General features: G+C 59.8%; 2 protein-coding genes across 2 annotated transcripts; one reads left to right on the top strand and one right to left on the bottom strand.

The window, feature by feature from the left end:
* The first annotated feature begins 1,471 nt into the window (after positions 1-1,471).
* PPDPF (pancreatic progenitor cell differentiation and proliferation factor) lies at positions 1,472-2,778 on the top strand. The gene is made up of 5 exons (XM_012772966.3): positions 1,472-1,638; positions 1,959-2,036; positions 2,128-2,205; positions 2,290-2,386; positions 2,467-2,778. The coding sequence occupies exons 2-5, from the start codon at positions 1,982-1,984 to the stop codon at positions 2,573-2,575; spliced, it is 339 nt and encodes a 112-aa protein (XP_012628420.1). The 5' UTR covers positions 1,472-1,638; positions 1,959-1,981; the 3' UTR covers positions 2,576-2,778.
* A 10,457-nt stretch (positions 2,779-13,235) lies between these two features.
* LOC105875743 (tyrosine-protein kinase Srms) lies at positions 13,236-19,312 on the bottom strand. Its single transcript, XM_012772968.3, has 8 exons — positions 18,933-19,312; positions 16,965-17,086; positions 15,381-15,547; positions 14,707-14,848; positions 14,462-14,620; positions 13,800-13,981; positions 13,549-13,705; positions 13,236-13,429 (listed from the first exon to the last, which is right to left on the bottom strand). The coding sequence occupies exons 1-8, from the start codon at positions 19,298-19,300 to the stop codon at positions 13,236-13,238; spliced, it is 1,491 nt and encodes a 496-aa protein (XP_012628422.2). The 5' UTR covers positions 19,301-19,312.
* Between the last annotated feature and the right edge of the window lie 1,125 nt (positions 19,313-20,437).

Raw genomic sequence — 20,437 nt, 5'->3', positions numbered from 1 at the left:
CTAACCCCACTTCCTGGGCTCTAGCTGTCGCCCTAGGTCTTCCCCCAAGGCTGCTGTGCTGGCAGGTCCTCGTGCTGGCCACAGTCCGTCTGGGGCCCTGAGGCCGCACAAGCACAGGAGCCCAGGGGAGGGCCAAGCCCTGGGCCTTGGTCCTTCAGAGCCTGTGACTCAAGCAGCCACGAGACAAGCCTGGGTCTTGCCAAAAAGTTCCACCCTCCTGGTGTCAACCAGCCTGACCCACCTGCCTCCTCAGTGGCCCTGGGCCCACAGCACCGGGCACCGTGTGTCGGGTGTCCACTCAGGCCCTCCCCCTTAGACTGCAGCTTGAACCCTATGCCCCTTCTCCTGTCCAGCCGCCAGACTGGCCCTTCCACTGGAAGGCAGCCCTCCTTCACCCACCATTCCCTGTGCCTGGCTGAGCCGCCCGCACCCCACGAAGGCACCATCCCCCTCAGTCTCCCAAACACCACCCAGCACAGAGCCAGCACACGGCTGTCCCTGCCGGCTGGGAACAGCAAACTGGGTCAGGCGTCAAAACCCCCAGGGCTGACTCGAGAAGCCCTGAAGTCTACCTGTCCCCAGGGACCCCACTAGACCCTCTCATCCAGGGGAAGTCACCACCCAGCCAGGACCTGGGGGTAAAGAAACCGAGTTTCCAGCCCAGCCAGGCAGCTTCCTCTCTGGGGCAGAGGGAGGCAGCAGGGAGGTTCCGGCAGGAAGAGGGAGGCTGACTCCTGCCCGGGAAGGAAGCCAGGCGCCTCCTCTTGGTTGACAAGCCAGGGTGTGGCAGGCCTTCCACAAGGCCCCAGGCACCTTCCAGAGACAGTCTGGGGGACCCCCAATAGGGGGCCTCTGAGCAGTGGGGCCCGGAGACTGGAGACTTGTCCCCAAACAGCAGCGCCTGAGCCAAACCACCCAAATAAGCCTCCCTCTGCGCCTGGTCCACCTTCCACTCAGGCCAGCCCCCCGGCAGGATGCCAGCTGGGCTAAGGACTGGGCTGAAGGTTGCAGAGGCAGCAGCGCCCCGAGCGGGGCGCGGGCGAGGTGCCCAGCTTCCCCGGGCGGCGAAGACCTGGAAGGCCGGGCTGGAGTGCTCCAGGCACACGGCACCTTGGTACCACCCGGTGCCCACAGCTGGGGGCAGGGGGACGCCGCGGGGGCCCTTGTCAGGATGGAGGGCGCATGAGCAGACGCCCCCTCCACTCCGAGTGAGAGTGGAGCAGGCTCCTCCGGAGCCAGGACCGCAGAGAGACGGGCTGGCCAGGCTGGGCCGGACCGAGAGGGGCACCCGGGCGGGGGTTCTTTAACCACTCGGAGCCCATGCCAGGCCGCGACGCGCTTCCCGAACCCCTCCAGGCTAACAAACGCGGCGGGGCGGGCGTGGACGCGGGAGCCGGGCCGAGGCGGGGGCGGGGCCGAATTGGGCGGGGTGAGGCCTCGGCGCCCCCGCCCCCGTGACCCGCCGAGGCCCCAGCGCATATAAGGCGGCACGTCCGCGCGTGCGCACCCCGCGCGCGCGCGCGTCTGGGTCCAAGAGCGGCTCTTGGGGTCTCCTGTGCAAATGGGCTCCGTGGCCTAGCGCCCCCGTCCCTGCCACCCGTCACCGCGCGCCGAGGCCCGCAAGGGGTCGCCGCCGAGGTGAGGGCCGCCCAGCGGGTGGGTGGGATGAGCGGGGCCGGGGGCGGGCGGGACTGAGCGCGGGGACGCGGGCCCGGGGCTCCTTTCGGGCGTGGGCGCGCTGGTCCCGGGGCGCGCTCCCCGGCCGGGGGTCCTGGGCAGGCCGGGCCCCGCGCACAAAGCGCCTTTGTTCTGGCTGCGCGGCCGGTTCGGGCCGGTTGGAGCCGCCCGCGCCCCACGGCTACGGCGGCCCCGGTCCGAGCCCCGCCTGGCTCGTTGCGGCCCCGCGGGGCGCCCTTCCCGCGCGCGGCGCTGACCGCGGGCTCCCCTGCCGCACGCAGCTGCCCCCCAGCCCAGCCGGACCATGGCGGCCATCCCCTCCGGCGGCTCGCTCGTGGCCACGCACGACTACTACCGGCGTAAGTAGACCCCGCGCGGGCCCCAGCGCTGCCTCCGGGCCGGGGGCGGGGCCGGGGGCTCCGCGCAGCTCACCCGGCCTCTCCGCTGCAGGCCGCCTGGGCTCCGCTTCCAGCAGCAGCTCGTGCGGGAGCGCCGAGGGCCCCGGGGAAGCCATCCCCCACCCCCCGGGTGAGTGTGCCCCCCTCGCGCCCCGCGACCTCGGGAGCGTCCCCCGGGAGCGGGCCGCGTTCTGACCCCCTTTGCTTCTCCCAGGTCTGCCCAAAGCCGACCCAGGGCACTGGTGGGCGAGTTTCTTCTTCGGGAAGTCTACTCTCCCTTTCATGACCACGGTTGTGGAGTCCCCGGAGCAGTGAGTCCCTCTTCCTGGGGGTGGGCGTGGGGTCTGGGGTGGCGGGTGTCAAGCACCCTCTGACCCATGCTCTCCCCCAGCTCGGAAGCCCCCCAGGCCTCCAGGAGCGTGACCACCTGCGGCCTGGCCCCAGCAGCCACGAGGACGCAGCCCTGCAGCCCACCCGGCACAGCCGGTCCCCCAACCTGACCGCCGCCACCAGCCCAGGCTGGGCTGCAGGGCCCGGCCCACCCTAGACCAGGCTGCCAGAGCAGGAAGGAAGTTGGGTTCTTTGGTGGCAACACCGGAAGTCAGCAAGCCCTGCTCTCTGCTGTCCCAGCACACCCGAGCTTCCAGACACCCTAACTCCTGGGCCTCGCATCAAGTGGAAAATAAACTCCAAGCAGCCAGCAGCGGCCGGTGGTGTGTAGTGAATTGTGTGGGCCCAGGGTCTGTCTGAGCAGTTGAGAACCCCTCTGACCTCCTCCCTCCCTGGCGAGGGGCAGGCCCTGCAGCGAACTTCCTCACCGCAGGGCCACCTCTGAGGCCTGGCCCAGGAAGGGTGGCATGCCGTGCCGCTCCTGGGGGCCTGGGACAGCAGGCATTCCTGGAGCTGGACAGGAAACCAACAGGACACCACTCAGGATGGACCAGGGAGGCTGGTGCTCTGAGTGACTCGGTCCCGCCCCATGGCCACCAGGTGGGGCTTCTGGACGCGCCTGGGCCCCTGGCCTCGGGTTTGGGAGTTTTCAACAGGAAGGAGCTGATGCCCCTTGAGGGGACCATTCCTCCTGGCTGTCATGGGGCTGTCTCTCCCAGGGCCCTCCCGTAATTACCCCCCACCCTGGGAGCACCCAACACAGGCTGAGGCTGGGGGCCTCCTGCCACAGGTAGCCCAGCTTATAGGTCAGAGGTGGGCACCTGCCAGGTGCACTGGAGCACCTGGGGCGTGCGGGCCAGGCGTTTGGCACAGGGCACAGGGGTAGGGGCTCTGCAGGGGCTATCACCTCTTGGGATGCATGTCCACACACCTCGAGTGTCCAGCAGGCATTGACCCAGGTCGTTGGGGGGCATCTTAGGGGGCTGGAGTCAGGTGGATGAAGGCTTGGTGGGAGGCCAGGGACAGTGAAGGGAGGGCCGTCCTGGCCTGCTGCCCCACCCCCACTATGCTATAAATAGCTGCACTCGTCCATCGGAAGGCATCTGTGTGGCTTGTGGCCACTGATAGCCCAGCCTCCCTCCCGCCTGCCCTCAGGGTAGGGTCAGTTCCAGCCAGGTGGCCAGTGCTGAGGCTGGGACGAGGAGGGCACTTTCCCACCTCGCATGGTCCCACGATGGGGAATATCCAGAGGGTGGCCTGAGCCCCACTCAGAGGTTGAGGGGTGGGTGGGGGCTGGTATTGAAGCGGGGGCCCAGCTGAAGCTCAGGGCCCCTCCACGCGTGGCCCCCATCTTCACTGAGCGGAGGGCTCTGGGTCAGGACCGAGGACGGAGCCCCGCTGGCAGGAGGGACTTTCCTGGCTCTGGAGGCAGCTGGGGTTGCACAGCCCAGTGTTGAGCCAGGGCCTGGTGCTGTCCAGAGCTGGTGGGTCCTCTGCCCTGGCCAGGACAGGCCTGGGCTGCAGGAGCTCCCTCCCCCGCAGTGCCCTTGGCCTGGAGGCCGCAGCCGGGAGGAAAGTGTTACCTTTTCCTTACCTGTCAGAAGCTTCCTGGCAGAGACCCTTAAAGCAAGGAAGATTAGCAAAATAAAAGCTACACGTTGGCCAGGTTAGAAGCCATGGTGTCATCACAGCTCACAGCAACCTCCAACTCCTGGGCTCAAGCAATTCTGCCTCAGCCTCCTGGGTAGCTGGGACTATAGGCATGTGCCACCGTGCCCTGCTAATTTTTTCTATATATTTCTAGTTGGCCAATTAATTTCTTTCTATTTTTAGTAGAGATGGGTGGGTCTCGCTCTTGCTCAGGCTGGTCTCAAACTCATGAGCTCAAATGATCCACCTGCCTCGGCCTCCCAGAGTGCTAGGATTACAGGCGTGAGCCACCACGCCCTGCCAGCCAAGACCTTTAGAACAAGGAAGATTAGCAAAAGAAAAGCCACATGTTTATTTAATGCAAGTTGTGTGTGACATGGGAGCTTTTGGAATGAAGGTCCAAAGAAACGGGGAAATCTCTGTATTTTGTGGAAAGTCATGCAGAGGTATGATTGGCGGACATTGTAGTCTAATGGCAATAAACTGGGGGAACTTAGCAGCACCTGAGTGTGCAGAGTCTCCTTGGTCACCCTGTGGACTGACCTTCCTTTGGGTATAGGGCAGGACACCTGCCACGTGAGGGTCTTTAGGCGGTCGGGAGGGAGGAGGTCAGAGTGCACCCTTCCTGGGCCTGCTTCAGGGAAGAGTAGGGGGAGGGGATAGAGTGGCTTCCTACTTATGTCTTCTCAGTTTTCAAGCTACCATGTTTCCTGTCTGAAAGGTCCCCAGGAAGCAGCAGACACTGTTGGTGGATTGTCCCGCCACATGCTGGCCCTGCCTCCCGCAGCGGGGAAGAGGCCAGTCCAGTTAAACAGTTACCAGTCATCTTAGTTCAGGAGGCAGCGCTGCAGGCGGGATTCCACCAAAGGTAGCCTGTGTGTGGTTGCTCAATCGGCTGTTTGCTAAGAGGCATTTCTGTGCAAACAAAAGAAAAAGGCAAATGATTAGAACAAACTACAAACTCAGTTTTCCAGTCCATAGGGCAGCCGGTTGAGATTCTAGGTGTTGGACTTGAAGCATCTTCAGAGGGAGGGCAGGGGGACAGGTTCTTCTGGTTTGCGGTTTGCATGTCACCGAGCTGGTCCACTTGCGAGTGAGTCCTGGTGATCTCTGAAGTCTGTCAAAGGGCCCAGCTTCAGCTTTTGCAGAGCTTCAGGAAAAGGGCAGTTTTAATCTTTAGCAATCAGTCCCAAGCCAGAAGGGTGGATGAGAGATTGGAAATATTAGTTTGGAGAGCTGTAGCCAGGTATTGGAGGTTTCAGGATCCAGTCCTTATTACAGGTAGAAAACAGACCTCAAAAGCACTGGACAGGGGTGGGATCTATTAATAATATCAGGTGTACCACAGTTTTCTTCTGGAACAATTTTTCTGTCTATAGTCAACACATACTAAAGTTGTTCTAACTATTCACATAAGTGCAGCAAGAATAGCAATTAACCACATGGACTCCTTTTAAGTTTGCTTTGCTGGATCTTTCGATGAGGAATCTGACAGTGGACTTTTTTTTTTAGATAATTTTATTCTTTTTTTTTTTTTTCTTCATTTGAAGCCACTGCATTTGAGACAGTGGACTTTTAAAAGCTGCTTGGGACTATGAAAACAAGCCAAAGCCTCTCCCTGCACTACCTATAGATTTGGGTGAATTCCTCTCTTCTTGAAGTCCTTGAAGTATCTTTAAGATTTCTGGGCATGCCAGGAATTGGCATTCCTTACCCCTCTGTAACAGCCATGTGAGGAAACATGGACGAGGTAGGAGGGCAATTTCTTTCCAGGGAGCTTTTTTGGCTCCTTAAAGTTACGTGGTCGTATCTGAAAATAATGACATTCTAGTCAAAGCCTTGGTAATAAACCCAGTGTTTGCAGCTGTGTCATTTCAAGAACAGGTTCTTGGCCGGGCGCGGTGGCTCACGCCTGTAATCCTAGCTCTCTGGGAGGCCGAGGCGGGTGGATTGCTCAAGGTCAGGAGTTCAAAACCAGCCTGAGCAAGAGCGAGACCCCGTCTCTACTATAAATAGAAAGAAACTAATTGGCCAACTGATATATATATAAAAAAAATTAGCCGGGCATGGTGGCGCATGCCTGTAGTCCCAGCTACTCGGGAGGCTGAGGCAGGAGGATTGCTTGAGCCCAGGAGTTTGAGGTTGCTGTGAGCTAGGCTGACGCCACGGCACTCACACTAGCCTGGACAACAAAGCGAGACTCTGTCTCAAAAAAAAAAAAAAAAAAAGAACAGGTTCTTACTGAACTCATGCAAATAAGTATATATCGCCATAAAAATAAGAATACTAATATTTTCTCGAATCTGGAGGGAATAGGTAGGAAGAAAGAAAAAAAATATTTTCTTTGTGATATCTTTAAAGATATCCTTTACCAAATTGTAAGCTATAGATAGTTTAAGAAAAAGAGAAAGCATTTCCTTAAATCTGAAAAACAAAACAGTAAAGAACTAGTAATGTTTCAAACAAAAATCACAAAACATTGTCCTCATCACTTCATTCCCGTGTAATTAAATCTTGCTCTGGTTGACCTCGGGTAGGAGCTTCATGAACCCGTCAGGTTCTGGAAGTTCTTGCCCAGTCCGATGGTGGGATCTCAAAGTTACCAGAAGCCTGTATTCTGGATGCCTGTCCCACTTTTCCATGGGTCTCCTTGAAGAAGAAACAACTTGGGACTGTAGCTGATTGCAAACGCTTTCATAAAATAAAGTAAAACAGTAACTGAATTGCAAAAGTCTCAAGATAGCCAAGGATCCGATGAATGTTCACTATACCAATGGCACCGTCAACAAGGAAATGTCGTTTCTATAGCACTCAACACTGTAACAGCCAAAATTATGACTGACAATGTTATATCAGATTTCTAGGAATAATGTCAGATAGGATATATATCATAGGATAACAGTAGATTTCTAGGAATTTTATACAATTTCTGCAGCACTCATCAATAACAGCCATAAATATAACCGCAAGAAGATTTAACATTACTTACTGTTTGAAAATGCTTTTCCATATAATTTAACATACCAAATTAAGCCTAATTAATTTAACATCTCTCTTTTATAAAGTGGGAGACAAGTTCTTTTGAGATGTCCCAGAAGCCTTTCTGGAAACTCACAAAGTTAGTTCATGGTCAAAAATACTTAATTTAGAATTTTATTTTAGGAAGTTGTAACAAATATTAAAAAGTTTTAAAAAATTAAATATGATCTTGTTTATTTAATGAAAGTGAAAATTAAAGGCAAATACAGTGAGTTACGTTGTTGTGAACAAAACGTGGCTCTTTTAATATTGAGAAGACTCACTTTTCAGTAATCAATAACCAAATAAAAGATAATATGAAGCACAAGAAATTACCTTAAAACACAAAATTGTTGTTTCCTAGCCCAATTACATAAAAACTTTTCATAAGACCAAGTTCTGGTTCTGGATCAGTGTACTATTAATACTAAAGCTAATTTTGGATGGAACTGTATTATTTTATTTATTTGTTTGTTTGAGACAGAGTCTCTCTCTTGCCTGGGCTAGAGTGCTGTGGCTTCACCCTAGTGCACAGCAACCTCAAACTCCTGGGCTCAAGCAATCCTCCTGCCTCAGCCTCCCGGATAGCTGGGACTACAGGCATGTGCCACCATGCCCGGCTAATTTTTTCTATTTTTAGTTGTTTGGGCTAATTTCTATTTATAGTAGAGACAGGGTCTTGCTCTTGCTCAGGCTGGTCTTGAACTCCTGAGCTTAAGCAATCCTCCTGCCTCGGCCTCCCAGAGCACTAGGATTACAGGCGTGAGCCACCACACCCAGCCTGGACGGAACTTTATAAATAAACCCATCCAGTCTTAGCCAACGTTGTCTACGTAGATGAGATTCCTCTTCCACAAACCTTTACAATCTCTTCTTAATATCCGCCAGTGTTTTTTCCTTCCTGCATTTTTCTTTTCTCATTCTGGGAGAACCAGTAATTCTACTTTAGCACAGAACTAAGTGCTTCTTTTTCCCCTAAGAGGATAACACAGTCTTACCCTCCATACCTGTGACTTTCCTCACCAAAAGTGCCTTTGCATGCAGTTACTTCCTTTATTATTTCTAGTAGCTTTAATTGTATATATCACCCATGACTCTTAGTAACCTTAATTTCTAGTGAAAACTAGGAATGAGCAAAGCTGGTGTCCGGCGGGACACTGGGTCATGATTTCTGGGAGCATGCACTTGCTCCTGTTCATCAACAGACCCAGCTATGCTTGGCTTTTCCATACCGTGTGAAAACAAGATTCCAAAAGAATATAAACTTACACTTATGCTTAGTAATTAAAACAAACGTTTCAGTATTTTATCTTACTTGGAAATGCCCCAGGCATTGAATGAATATCTATTACTGCCAGGCGGGCGCAGTGGCTCAGCCTGTAATCCTAGCACTCTGGGAGGCCGAGGCGGGTGTATCGCTCAAGGTCAGGAGTTCGAAACCAGCCTGAGCAAGAGCGAGACCCCGTCTCTACTAAAAAAATTGAAAGAAATTAGCTGGACAACTAAAAATAAAAATATATATAGAAAGAATTAGCCGGGCACGGTGGCTGTGAGCTAGGCTGATGCCACGGCACTCACTCTAGCCTGGGCAACAGAGTGAGACTCCGTCTCAAAAAAAAATAAATAAAAATTTGGCTTAGTTTCTGTATTTCTGAGAGTTTTAGGATATTTACTTTATACAAGCACTCATCTCTAAGCCAATCTGAACAGAGCTTTTTAAAGGTATTTTATAATTGATTTGGTAATACCATCTGGAGACAGAAAAATATCACGCATAATATAAACACCCCTATATACATAAACATACAGACAGACGCAAACAGACCTTATAACTTTAATTTTGAAATGTTTATTTGTGAGTCAGCAGAGCACAGTCACACAAACACACAGGTTTATCTCCCTTTATGTTTGTATCCAACTTGTGCTTGTGGCAAAATGGGATGAGTTAATGTCACCCCCTCGGATGGCTGGAGCCTTTTGCTAATATTTGTGGGAAAGACCTCTCAGATTTTTCATTTGCCCGGTTTCCAAATCCCTCTTTTTTTCCTTTCTGATAACAGTCATCTTCTTGTAGTTCGTACTTGGAAACGATGACAGATTCTAGAGGTGACAGGGTAGAAAACGTGTGTCTCAGGGGAAGAGAGAGGGCGTTTTCTCCAGGAGTTTGGGGCGCCTGCTGTCTGAGAGCCGGTCTGGGCAGCAGTGGATTTGTCTTCACGCATCGGCCTTGTCATGGCTCTTCCAGCCTCTTCCCTCCGGCTCCAGGCAGTCGCTTTGGGGGACCTGGAGTCCCCTGGGGGCAGATCCCAGAGGCCAAAGCCGAGAAGCTGCAGCAGGAAGGGGAAGCTCTGGCAGGCGTGGGTGGTGGAGCCGTTGGGCTTTTGGGGGACCGACCAAGAGTCACGGGAGCTGGCGAGGGCCACGGTTGGCCAAGGACAGGGGTGTCAGGGCCTTAGGGGCTGGTAGTTCCAACGGGGAGTGGACAGTCCGGACCTATTGTCCACAGGGGTTTAAGAACTGAGACATTCCCATCAACAGAGATCAGAGAGGCCTTGAAAAGTTATATATTTGGCCTTACTATCAACTTCCAATTAAGCCAGCTTTTTTTTTTTTTTTTTTTTGAGACAGAGTCTCACTCTGTTGCCCAGGCTAGAGTGAGTGCTGTGGTATCAGCCTAGCTCACAGCAACCTCAAACTCCTGGACTCAAGAGATCCTCCTGCCTCAGCCTCCCGAGTAGCTGGGACTACAGGCATGCGCCACCATGCCCGGCTAATTTTTTCTATATATATTAGTTGGCCAATTAATTTCTTTCTATTTTTAGCAGGGACGGGGGTCTTGCCCTTGCTCAGGCTGGTTTTAAACTCCTGATGTTGAGTGATCCTCCCACCTGGGCCTCCCAGAGTGCTAGGATTACAGGTGTGAACCACCGAGCCCAGCCTAGGGCAATTCTGACCATAGAGCTCTTTTTAAAAAACCCTTTCAGGCCGGGTGTGGTGGCTCATGCCTGTAATCCCAGCACTCGGGAGGCCGAGACGGGAGGATCGCTTGAGGTCAGGAATTCGAGACCAGCCTAAGCAAGAGTTGAGACCCCTGTCTCTACTAAACACAGAAAAAATCAACTGGGCATGGTGGTGCCTGCCTGTAGTCCCAGCTACTCCGGAGGCTGAGGCAGGAGGATCGCATGAGCCCAGGAGTCTGAGGCTGGAGTGACCTGTGGTGACGCCACTGCTCTCCACATTCCAGTCCAGATTGAAGGCTGCGCAAGAGCCTGTCTCAGAAACAAACAAAACCACAAACATCCTGCTGTCAGATTTCAGCTGGAACAAACAGTGAATATTATTCGTGGCAGTACTGAACTCTTTTGTTTTCTTCTTGAACATCCAAAATACCTTTCAAGTGGCTCAGAACCGAGACCAATAAGCCTTTTGTGACCTGACCATGGACAGAAGAGACGTCGGGGAAGGAGGGTGCAAACGGGTGCATCAGCCGCGACCCAGAACCACCCACTGCCTGGGGAGAGGGAAGCCACCGCTGCCTTGGTGGTGCAGGTCTGCTGCGGCACTAACCCGGCAACGGGGCTGAGGGAAAGCCGCCGGGGCAGGAGGAGGATCCGCGGTGGGCAGGGGGGGGGTTGAGACCCACCTCCTTGCCGAGGGGCCCTGGGTGAGACCCCCACTGGGGCCAGGACCTCGGTCCCTGAGCGGCCAGCGACTCTGGCCTGGAGGGGCCGCCCCAGAGCAGGCTGGGCTGGAATCAGCAGGGTGGGCCGGGGCGTGGGGCTCGGGGCCGTGACAGCTGTGCAGGGGCTACAGCAGTTTCCAGAGGGGGGCGAGGGCATGGGGGTCCCCAAAGGTGGAACCTGGGTTCCCAGCCCACGAAGCTGGCACTGCCCTCCCGGAGACAGACACGAGGGGGCGCCCAAGGACTGTGAGCTGCGGCGGCCCAGTCCCTCGGCCTCCACCTCCCGCCCCCACCCAGGGAGGCCCCTGAGACTCAGCTGACCCCTCTCCCTGGGTTGGCCCTCCAGCTCCCGGCCGACTCTGAAGACCTACAGGAAAATCACAAACTAAACTGGGTATTTTGCCCAGGCACGATGGCTCATACCTGTAATCCTAGTACTCTGGGAGGCCAACAACGCAGGAGGATCGCTCAAGGTCAGGAGTTCGAGACCAGCCTGAGCAAGAGCGAGACCCCGTCTCTACTAAAAATAGAAAGAAATTAATTGGCCAACTAAAAATATATAGAAAAAAACTAGCCGGGCATGGTGGTTTATGCCTGTAGTCCCAGCTACTTGAGAGGCTGAGATAGGAGGATCACTTAAGCCCAAGAGTCTGAGGTTGCTGTGAGTGAGGCTGACACCACGGCACTCTAGCCCAGGCAACAGAGCGAGACTCTGTCTCAAAAAAAATAAATAAATAAAATGTGGGTATTTAAACTTTTTATTGGACAGAGAAACAATGGCACTGTCGACCCCCACCGGCCCCCACTCCGGTGCCCCCTGCCCTGGGCCTCTGGGCACACGAGCCTGTGTCCAGGGGCCCCTCGAGTCCCTGGCACACAGGTGCGGAGGTTCCGTCTGAGCCACACCTGGAGGCAGGAACACCCTGGCCCATCCCGAGGCCCAGGAGCGCCACCCCCGTGGCTGAGGAGAGGCCTCCTGGGCTGTGGAGCTCGGGGTGCCCCAGCCACACCTGCTCCGTGGCCGTGCCCATCCCAGCCCCCACCTCAAGGCCCTCCCAGGCCAGCCGGCCGGGAGGTCAGGGGTGAGGCGAGGCAGGGGCGTGGCCCTACTGGCCGGAGCCCCAGAGGCTCAGACAGACCCTGCTGCCCCGCCCACCGCAGGGCTCAGGGGCAGCCCCAGCCTGGCATCCAAGGCTCTAAGAGCCTCCGTCCTCTCACGGGTTCACGCCTGAGCTTCCGCCAGGCCGGGATGGGCCGTTCCCGCCACTCTGGACTGCTGTGAGCCCTGCCCTGGTGCCCGAGTGGGCTCGTCCCTACTTGCCTGCGGGCCCCTCTCCCAGCCCCTCCTGTCCCTGGGCACAGCAGGGCCTGCAGTCAGCAGTGAGGCGCTAACCCTGAGCTTTGGCCCTCTGAGGGACGCTGAGCCCAGTCCGGCCTGAGCTGTCCCTGCGCTCTCTGTCCCCACAGGCCTTGGAGCCTGCACCGGTGCACAGGTGCACAGGTGCGGCTGTGCCGGTCTCTGCTGGCTCCCGGTGGGTTCACCTGCAAGGCCAACTCTGTCCACGCTCTTTCCCCAGAGAGCTGGATGTTACGCGTTGCCAGCACACCACGGCATCCGCCCTGCTGCCCCCCAACCCTGCCCAGCCAGGAGACTGCCCTGGCTCCTGCCCATCCTGAAGCCCTGGAAACGGCCTCAGGGACGGTTCGCAGACCCCTGTGGCCTGACCCAGCCTCTCCCACCTCAGTCCCAGCCTGTCCCTTCCACACGGGCCCCGGGATTGAGATGCTTCTCACCCGGCTCCTGCTATGCCCCAGCACCGCCCCCCCGCCCCTGCACACCACAGTGCCCTGGGGAGGGGCCTGGCCACACGGGACCCGCTCCCTCCTACCTGTTCTAGCTGCAGGGAGCCCCCCAGCTCCAGCACCTGGGTCTGGGTTTGGGGGCTGAGCTGTATGTGGCGCATGCCTGTGCGTGTCTGAGTCGGGCAGTATGTATTTATTGAGCGCTGTCTGTATGCGTGCATGGGTTTGCACACCTGGGGGCCAGGGCAGGGCGGTCCCCACACATGCACAGCCTGGGGACCTGGCACCGGCCACTTCGACAAACCTGACGTGGGACTTGGGGGGAAATCGGCCCCCAGCTCTTGACCCTGGAAGGGGTGGGGGGCCAGAGTGGCAGGCTTGGGCCAGGAGGGACCGTGCTGGACCCCAGGCTTCTCTGCCCGGCAGCTCCCCAAGGCTCCACCAGACCCTTCCGTGCTCCCTGGGCGGAGGCCCTTGCACCGTCTGGGAGCGTCACCTCTTGCGTGTCCGTGCCCGAGGCCCACAGCCAGGGGCGTCTTGCTCCCAGCTATCCGGCTTCCTGGACGTGCTGTCCTGGGGGGACCTCCTGCCACAGCCCGGGAGGTGTCCAGGCCGGGTCAAGTCGGGGCGAGCGGGAGGCACCGGGGGAGGCCACGCAGCTTCTCCTGCAGCGCAGCGAAGGCCGGCCGCTCCTCAGGGCTGCCCCGCCAGCACTCGAGCATGAGCACGTACACCTCTGCCGGGCAGGCAGCCGGGCACGGCAGGCGGTAGCCCCGCATGATCTGCTGCAGCGTCTCGTGGTTGGTCATCCCTGGGGAGGGCGAGCGAGAGCAGCTGCCGCGGGGACCCCCGGCCCCACCCCCGCGGCTCGGCCGCCCCCAGCTGGACCCTGCAGGCCCCCCAGCAGCAGCCCCCAGGCCTGGGACGCACCCTCGTAGGGACACTGGCCGTAGGTGAAGACCTCGTACAGCAGGACCCCGAAGGACCAGACGTCCGACTTCTGGGAGAAGACACGGTAAGTGGCCGCCTCGGGCGCCGTCCACTTGACGGGGATCTTGGAGCCGCTGCTCGGGGAGTAGATGTCGTCCTGTGGGGGGGGGCGGCGGTGGGGCAGGTGCGGCCGCGACCTCCCCGCCCCCCCGCCCACTCTGGCCCCAGGGGGTAACCAGGGCCCCGCTGACCTTGAGCAGCCGGGCCAGGCCGAAGTCGGCCACCTTGCAGGCCAGGCCGTCGTCCACGAGCACGTTCCTGGCGGCCAGGTCCCGGTGCACGATGCGCCGCTGCTCCAGGTAGCTCATGCCCTCGGCCACCTGGCGGGCGAAGCTCAGCAGCAGGGGGGCGCTCAGGGCCTGGCCCTCGGGGCCTGCAGGGGAGGGGGTGCAGGGCCTCACGTGGCAGGGCAGGGACCGTACGGGGGCACCTGCCTCATCACGTCACCCTTCAGTGTCTGCTCATCTCTAAGCTGGGGCAGGACAGCACAGCCCGAGGAGCCGCGCTGGGCACTGAGCAAGACAGGAGGGGTCGCTCGCCCGGAGACCCTGCCAGGCAGCTGCTCCTTGGTGCATGGCCCAGGCCCCATCGGAAACCAGGGGCTGAGAAGGGCCTAGGTGTGGGCTGGGCCCACGGTCCCCCTGGACGGAGGCTGGTGGCCAGACGGCTACACCCTCCGCCCAGACTCCAGCCCCAGCCCTGGACCCACAGGGCTCCGACGGTCCCCCGGCAAAACCCGGACTGGCCCAGACCCCGCTGCCCGCCCCCCAGCAGGGCCTCCTGTGTCCATTCCGACGGCCGCTTCACCTTTAAGGCCCCGGGGCTCGGCTGCCGGGCGGCGGGGGGTACTCACTGCCCAGGAAGGCCTGCAGGCTGCCCTTGCGCATGAGCTCGGTGACGATGTACACGGGCTCCCCGGCGGAGCACACCGCGTGCAGCCGGATGAGCCGCTCGTGCCTCAGGCTCTTCAGCGTCTGGATCTCCTTGGCGAGGTCAGCAAGCTTCACGTCGGCTGCGGGAGAGGGCCCAGCTCCAGGACCGCCCAGGCCGCCGGCGTTGCTGCCCGGGGCTGGGGGGGGCCGAGGGCGGTGGCCTCACCTGATCTGATGACCTTGACGGCCACGGGCATGGAGCCGCGCCACAGGCCTTCCCACACCTCCCCGAAGTAGCCTTTGCCCAGCTTCCTCCGGAGGGCGAACTCCGAGCGCGGCCTCTCCCACTCGTCCTGCTCTGGGGGCTTCTGCGGGGACGGGTGCTCAGTGCCCTGCCCTCCCCCCCTCCCCACCCACGCTCGCCAGGTGCTGGCAGGGCAGCCCCGCCCAGTGCAGCAGGAGCTAATCGCTTTGGGGACCTAAGTGGCACCTTGACCCAAGCCAGACATCCGTGCACAAACATTCATTACTCCCCTGGCTGGGCTGCCATTGTGGGACCAGAGGAACCAGATTGCTGCCCTGGCCCCTCGGCAGGACGGCTTGTCTGGGACAGTCCCTGCGGCTCCGGGCAGGTGCAGCGTCGTGTGATTGGCGTCTCCTCCCCCAGCTTCTACCTGGGCCAGCTGTGGGCACCGTTCCCCTGCGGAGCTGGGCACACCCTACGGCTCTCCTCTCCCGACCCGAGGCCCCAGGAATCCCCTGCACGTTCCTCCACCAGCCTCAGGGACCGAGCTGGACCACCTGCTGGGAGCAGCCCTGACCCTGGGTGGGCCCCCCACACCCCAAGCTCACCCACCACCCGGGGACTCTGGGACGGGTGGGTGCGGGGCACAGGCCCACCTGGAGCACACAGGGCTGCAGCAGTGGGTGCTGGAGCAGCTTCCAGTTGGCCTTGTAGTAGGCGAGCAGCGTCTCCAGGCTGGGGAAGAGCCGGCCCTTCTGCAGGTAGAGGCTCCCGTCGGTCGCCGTGGAGATGCGGTAGTGGCAGACTTTGGCCTGGGCCCGGACTGGGGAGGGTGCAGGGATGGAGACCACACTGACTGCAGCGGCCTGACCTACACCAGGACAGATCCCCGCCACACCCTGCAGGGGCCTGGCCCAGACCTGGGGACTCTGGGACGGCAGAGCCGCGTGGAGGAGGAGGGAGTGCGAGGCAGCTGGCCAGGGGCACCTGGGGGAGCTTTTCTGTCAACCAAGTGCATGCAGCAGGCACTTAATAGATACTTGCTGGATGAATGGGTGAAGGAGTAAGTGAAAGAAGAAAGAAGGGAATGAGTGAATGAGTAAACGAATAAATGAAATGAGTTAACAAGTGAGTCAATATACAAATGAATGAATAAATGAGTAGTAAATAAATGAAAGAATATGTGAATAAATGAATGTGTGGATGAATGAATGAAAAGGTAAGTGGTGGTAAATGAATAAATGAGTGAATGGATGAGTGGGTGGGTGGATGAGTGGATGAATGAACCAATGAGTGGATGAATGAATGAATGACTGGATGAATGAATGACTGGATGAATGAATGAATGAGTGAATGCATGAGTGAACAAATGAGTGGATAAATGAATGAATGAGCAAGTGGATGAATGAGTGAACAAATGAGTGGATGAATGAATGAATGAGTGGATGAGTGAACAAATGAGTGGATAAATGAATGAATGAGCAAGTGGATGAATGAGTGAACAAATGAGTGGATGAGTGAGTGAACAAATGAGTGGACGAATGAATGAGTGGATGAGTGAATGAACAAATGAGTGAGTGGATGAATGAATGAATGAGCAAGTGGATGACTGAGTGAACAAATGAGTGGATGAATGAATGAATGAGTGGATGAGTGAACAAATGAGTAGATGAATGAATGAAGGAGTAGATGAGTGAGTGAACAAATGAGTGGATGAATGAATGAGTGGATGAGTGAGTGAACAAATGAGTGGATGAATGAATGAATGAGTGGATGAGTGAGTGAACAAATGAGTGGATGAATGAATGAATGAGTGGATGAGTGAGTGAACAAATGAGCAGATGAATGAATGAATGAGTCGATGAGTGAGTGAACAAATGAGCGGAAGAATGAACGAGTGGAAGAGTGAGTGAACAAATGAGTACATGAATGAGTGAACAAATGAGTGGATGAGTGAGTGAACAAGTGAGTGGATGAATGAATGAATGAGTGGATGAGTGAGTGAACAAATGAGTGGACAAGTGAGTGAACAAGTGAGTGCATGAATGAGTGAGTGAGCAAGTGCGGGAGGTGACCACGCGTCTCCTCCAGGCCTGGGTGGAGTGGGCGTGCTCCAGGGCCAGCACTGCCTGGCGGGCTGGGCGAGGGGGATGGGGGCGCTGCCTGGCGGGCTGGGCGAGGGGGATGGGGGCGCTGCCTGGCGGGCTGGGCGAGGCGGCCCTGGGCCCGCGCCCGAGTACCTGACAGGGAGTAGCCGCCCAGGCTGCTCTCGCTGGGCCGCACCAGGAAGGCCCCGGGCGCGTTGTCGGGGGAGAGGAGCATCTGCTGGGCCTGCGTCCGGCTGGTGCCGCCGAAGAACCAGCTGTGAACACGGCGCGGGTCAGCTTCCAGCCCAGGAGCCCCGAGACCCCCGCCAGGCCACGGGCACCTCGGTTGGGGTCCCAGTGGCCTGCGCCGTGCTGGCTCCCGGCCCGGCCCCGGCGGCCCCACCTCTCGGGGAGAAGGTGCCGGGGCTGGGCTGGGGGCAGCCGAGCTGACTCAGCCACCATCAGGTGGGCTGGGCGCTGCTCTGGCAGGTGACAGTTTGTCACCTAGGCCACAGGCTCGCCAGTTAGCCTGCCGTGAGTGACCCCGTTTCCTGCTTAGAAAGGTGCCGCCTGCCCCGGCCGCAGCCGGCCTGCCAGACCCGAGCCGTGGCCGAGTCCCCAGGGCTCCCCAGGCTGCGGTGGCCACAGAGGACCACAGGCACCCCCAGGCTTGGCACGGCCCACCAGCCTCAGGCGAGTGGCGGTGGGGGTGACCACAGCGGGGCTCAGCTGGAAGGTTCCAGAGGCCTGAGCTTGGCTGGGGGAGACTGGGGGTCTGGGGAGAGGTCGAAAGCACCTTGTGTCCCCTCTGAAGAGCCGTGCCCGGCGCAGCCAGCCCAAGCCCCAGCCCTCTGTCCCCTCTGTCCCCTCTGTCTGCTCAGACGCCGCCTCTAGGATGCCGGGTGCACGAGAGCCAGGGAGCTCCAGGCCTCGGGCTCCGGGACACCAGGAGCCCACGCCCGACAGGGGCCACGGCGACTCCCAGCCCCGCTCCTTCCCGGGCTGCAGAGACGTCCCTGGCAGGAGCCCGCAAAGCTCCCGGCCCAGCAGCACACGGGCTGCTTCCCAAGGCCCAGGCCGGGGCTCCACACCCGACTCGGCATCCCCCAGGGCCTCCCACTTCCGGGACCTTCCCTGGACCCAGAGGGTGAGGCCTGCCACCTCGTCCAGGCGATGGGGGCACAAGGAGCCGGGCGTGGGCACAGGCCTGGGGCCTCGCGGGAGCAGGACCAGGAGGGCGCCCGGGAGCCGAGGCCAGACTGGGTGAATCCGCACACAGGCGGCGGGGATGGGTGGGGGACGCTGTGCCGCCTGAGTGGGGGCCGGGGCGCTGGAACAGGGCCTGGCAGGAGGGGACCGGAGACCGCAGGCCAGCTGTACTTCGGGAGAGGGGAGCCCATGGCACGTGAGAGGCCCAGGCCGGGGAGCAGGGGCTGCAGCGGCTGGACGTGGGGCAGCGCCCAGGGCATGGCCAGGCCTGGACGGGGTCACCAGGGGACATGGTCTCCCGAGGCGAGACCTGTGGGGCAGCAGGCTCAGGGGACACTCAGATTTGGGCAGGAGGTGCAGCCACGAGGCTGCCACACTGTGTCCACTGAGTGCCCCCTGCAGCCCGGGCCCCTGCCTTCCGGGTCTGCCGTGAGGAAGTGACACCTGCTCACCTGGGAAGGGGCTCCAGGGTCCCCTCCCCGCACAGCAGGGCCTGCGGGGTGTGGGCTGGGCACTGCACACCCGCTGAGCTATAGGGGATGTGCCTCGGGCCTCTCCCTGGGGCGTGGGCGGGCAGCAGGCTAATGACACCGTGCGTGTGCTCAGCCGTTTCATCCCCTGCCAGACGGTCATTAGCTCCCGGCCCTGCCCGGCCTGGCCCCCGGGAGCTGCACACCGGGGTGACTGTGCACCCTCACCCCAGCACGGCTGCTCAGCCCTGCCCGCGGCTCAGAGCAAGCCGGGCAGGCATGGGGCAAGGGCTGGAGCCCGGCCCCGCCCACCACGGGCCGCCCCCCAGGAGAATGGGTGCGTGCCCCGGGCCCTCGGGAGGCCGGAGGAGCCCTGGCAATGCCGTGGCCTGACACTGGACTGCAGAGGGCAGGCGCGGGGCTCTGAGGCCGAGGTACTCACGGCTGGTCGGTGAGTGTCTCCGGGGCCACCTTGGCGACGCAGGTGAGGGGCACCAGCCCGGTGCTGAGCCCACCTGAGAGCCTGCGGGCCAGGATGTAGGGCCCCTCCTCCCTGAGGGCGTGGAGCCGCTCCCCGCAGCTGACACTCAGCTCCTCCACGCTCCGGGCCGTGAAGTCCTGCAGCACGCGGTAGAGCTGCACGCCGGGCGCCTGGGGGCTGCAGGGCTCCGCGGGGGCGGGGGGCTCCGGCTCTGCGTCTGCAGCGGGATCCAGAGGCCCAGGGATGCTGCTGTCCGGCTCACCAACCGGCCAGACCTTGTCCCAGAAGAAGGACAGGAAGGCCAGCCGCTTCCTGAGGAAGGGCTCCATGCCCCGCAGGCGTCCTGGGCTGACCGACCGTCGGGCGCACCTGCCGGCCCGGTCACCACCTCGGGCTGCAGGCCCCGCCGGGGCAGAGGCTGAGTGCCGCAGCCCTGGGAGCGGCTGGGACTCCGGGGAGAAACTGGAAGGGCCGGTGGGATGGCCGGGCCGGGTGTGGTCACTGAGCTCCCTGCACCGCGTCCCTGCCCACACGTGCAGGTGGGGTGACAGGTGACACCGCCCCGCAGTCACTCGGAGGCTCCCAGCTGCTTCCGGCGGGGGTGCAGACGAGTGGGGCGGGGCTGTCCAGGGCTGGCCGGGAACTGGCAGCCCTCTTCCTCCCTCCGCCCGGCCCACAGGGGTGGCCCTGCTCTGCTGGGGCACAAGGGTGGCCACCTGGGGACAGTGGGGAACACAAGGGCACCACTAGCCCGGCAGCCACCCCCAGAGAAGTGGGGCTGGGTGGGGGTATCCGCTGCTCAGCACCAGCCGCGGTTGCCAGGCAGCCCACGGGACGCTGGACTTGCGTGAAAACCTGCCTGGTTATTTCCACGGTGGCCAAATCTTTTGTTAATGACATCCTGAGTCCCCTGAGCAAGGCGGAGGCCCCAGTGCCGGGAGCCGGGGCTCAAAGCACAGCAGGGGAGGCGCTTCCAGCACCCCAGTGAAATGGGGGGTTGGGCTGCGGGAGGTGCAGGGTGGGCCAGGCACACAGAGCCTGGGCTCAGATGATGACGCGTCATGTGGCTTCTGGGCCACCCGATGGCCAGGAGACACCCAAAGGCCACTGCGGCCAGGACATCTGGTCCCCCAGCTCAGGATGTGAATGAACCCGGAAGCCAGCGTGCCAGGAAGGGACCGTGGCGAGTCCCCTCCGGGGCCTACGACCCCCTCCGGAATTGGGGCAGGGTTAGGGATCCCAGCCGGCCCAGGTCTGGGGGGGGCGGGCCTGGGACGGGTGGGGGGTTGGAGAGGGTCCCGGCCACAGGTCTCCCTCCCCTCGCCGGCCTCCCCAGCCAGCCCTTCACCACCTGGTGGTCGTCATGGCGCCTCATGCCCCTCGTGCCTGCAGCAGAGCCCCCGTCCCACCCCGATCAGCGCCCCAGTCCTGTGGCTGGAACTGCCGGCCCGGAGCTTCGGGGGGAC

Source organism: Microcebus murinus, chromosome 16, assembly GCF_040939455.1.
Source record: "Microcebus murinus isolate Inina chromosome 16, M.murinus_Inina_mat1.0, whole genome shotgun sequence".
Classification (NCBI taxonomy): domain Eukaryota; kingdom Metazoa; phylum Chordata; class Mammalia; order Primates; family Cheirogaleidae; genus Microcebus; species Microcebus murinus.
The sequence above is the reverse complement of the archived record's forward strand: the minus strand, read 5'-3'. Positions and strand labels throughout refer to the sequence as shown.

Bases quoted from the DNA above. Each gene is read 5' to 3' on its own strand.
- PPDPF (XM_012772966.3), top strand. From the start codon at position 1,982: ATGGCGGCCATCCCCTCCGGCGGCTCGCTCGTGGCCACGCACGACTAC. The intron at 2,206-2,289 runs GTGAGTGTGCCC...TGCTTCTCCCAG, and splicing joins AGCCATCCCCCACCCCCCGG to GTCTGCCCAAAGCCGACCCA. The intron at 2,387-2,466 runs GTGAGTCCCTCT...GCTCTCCCCCAG, and splicing joins GTTGTGGAGTCCCCGGAGCA to CTCGGAAGCCCCCCAGGCCT.
- LOC105875743 (XM_012772968.3), bottom strand. From the start codon at position 19,300: ATGGAGCCCTTCCTCAGGAAGCGGCTGGCCTTCCTGTCCTTCTTCTGG. The intron at 15,548-16,964 runs GTACTCGGGCGC...CACCCTCCCCAG, and splicing joins GGGCGGCTACTCCCTGTCAG to TCCGGGCCCAGGCCAAAGTC. The intron at 14,849-15,380 runs GTGGGCCTGTGC...CCGTCCCCGCAG, and splicing joins TGCAGCCCTGTGTGCTCCAG to AAGCCCCCAGAGCAGGACGA.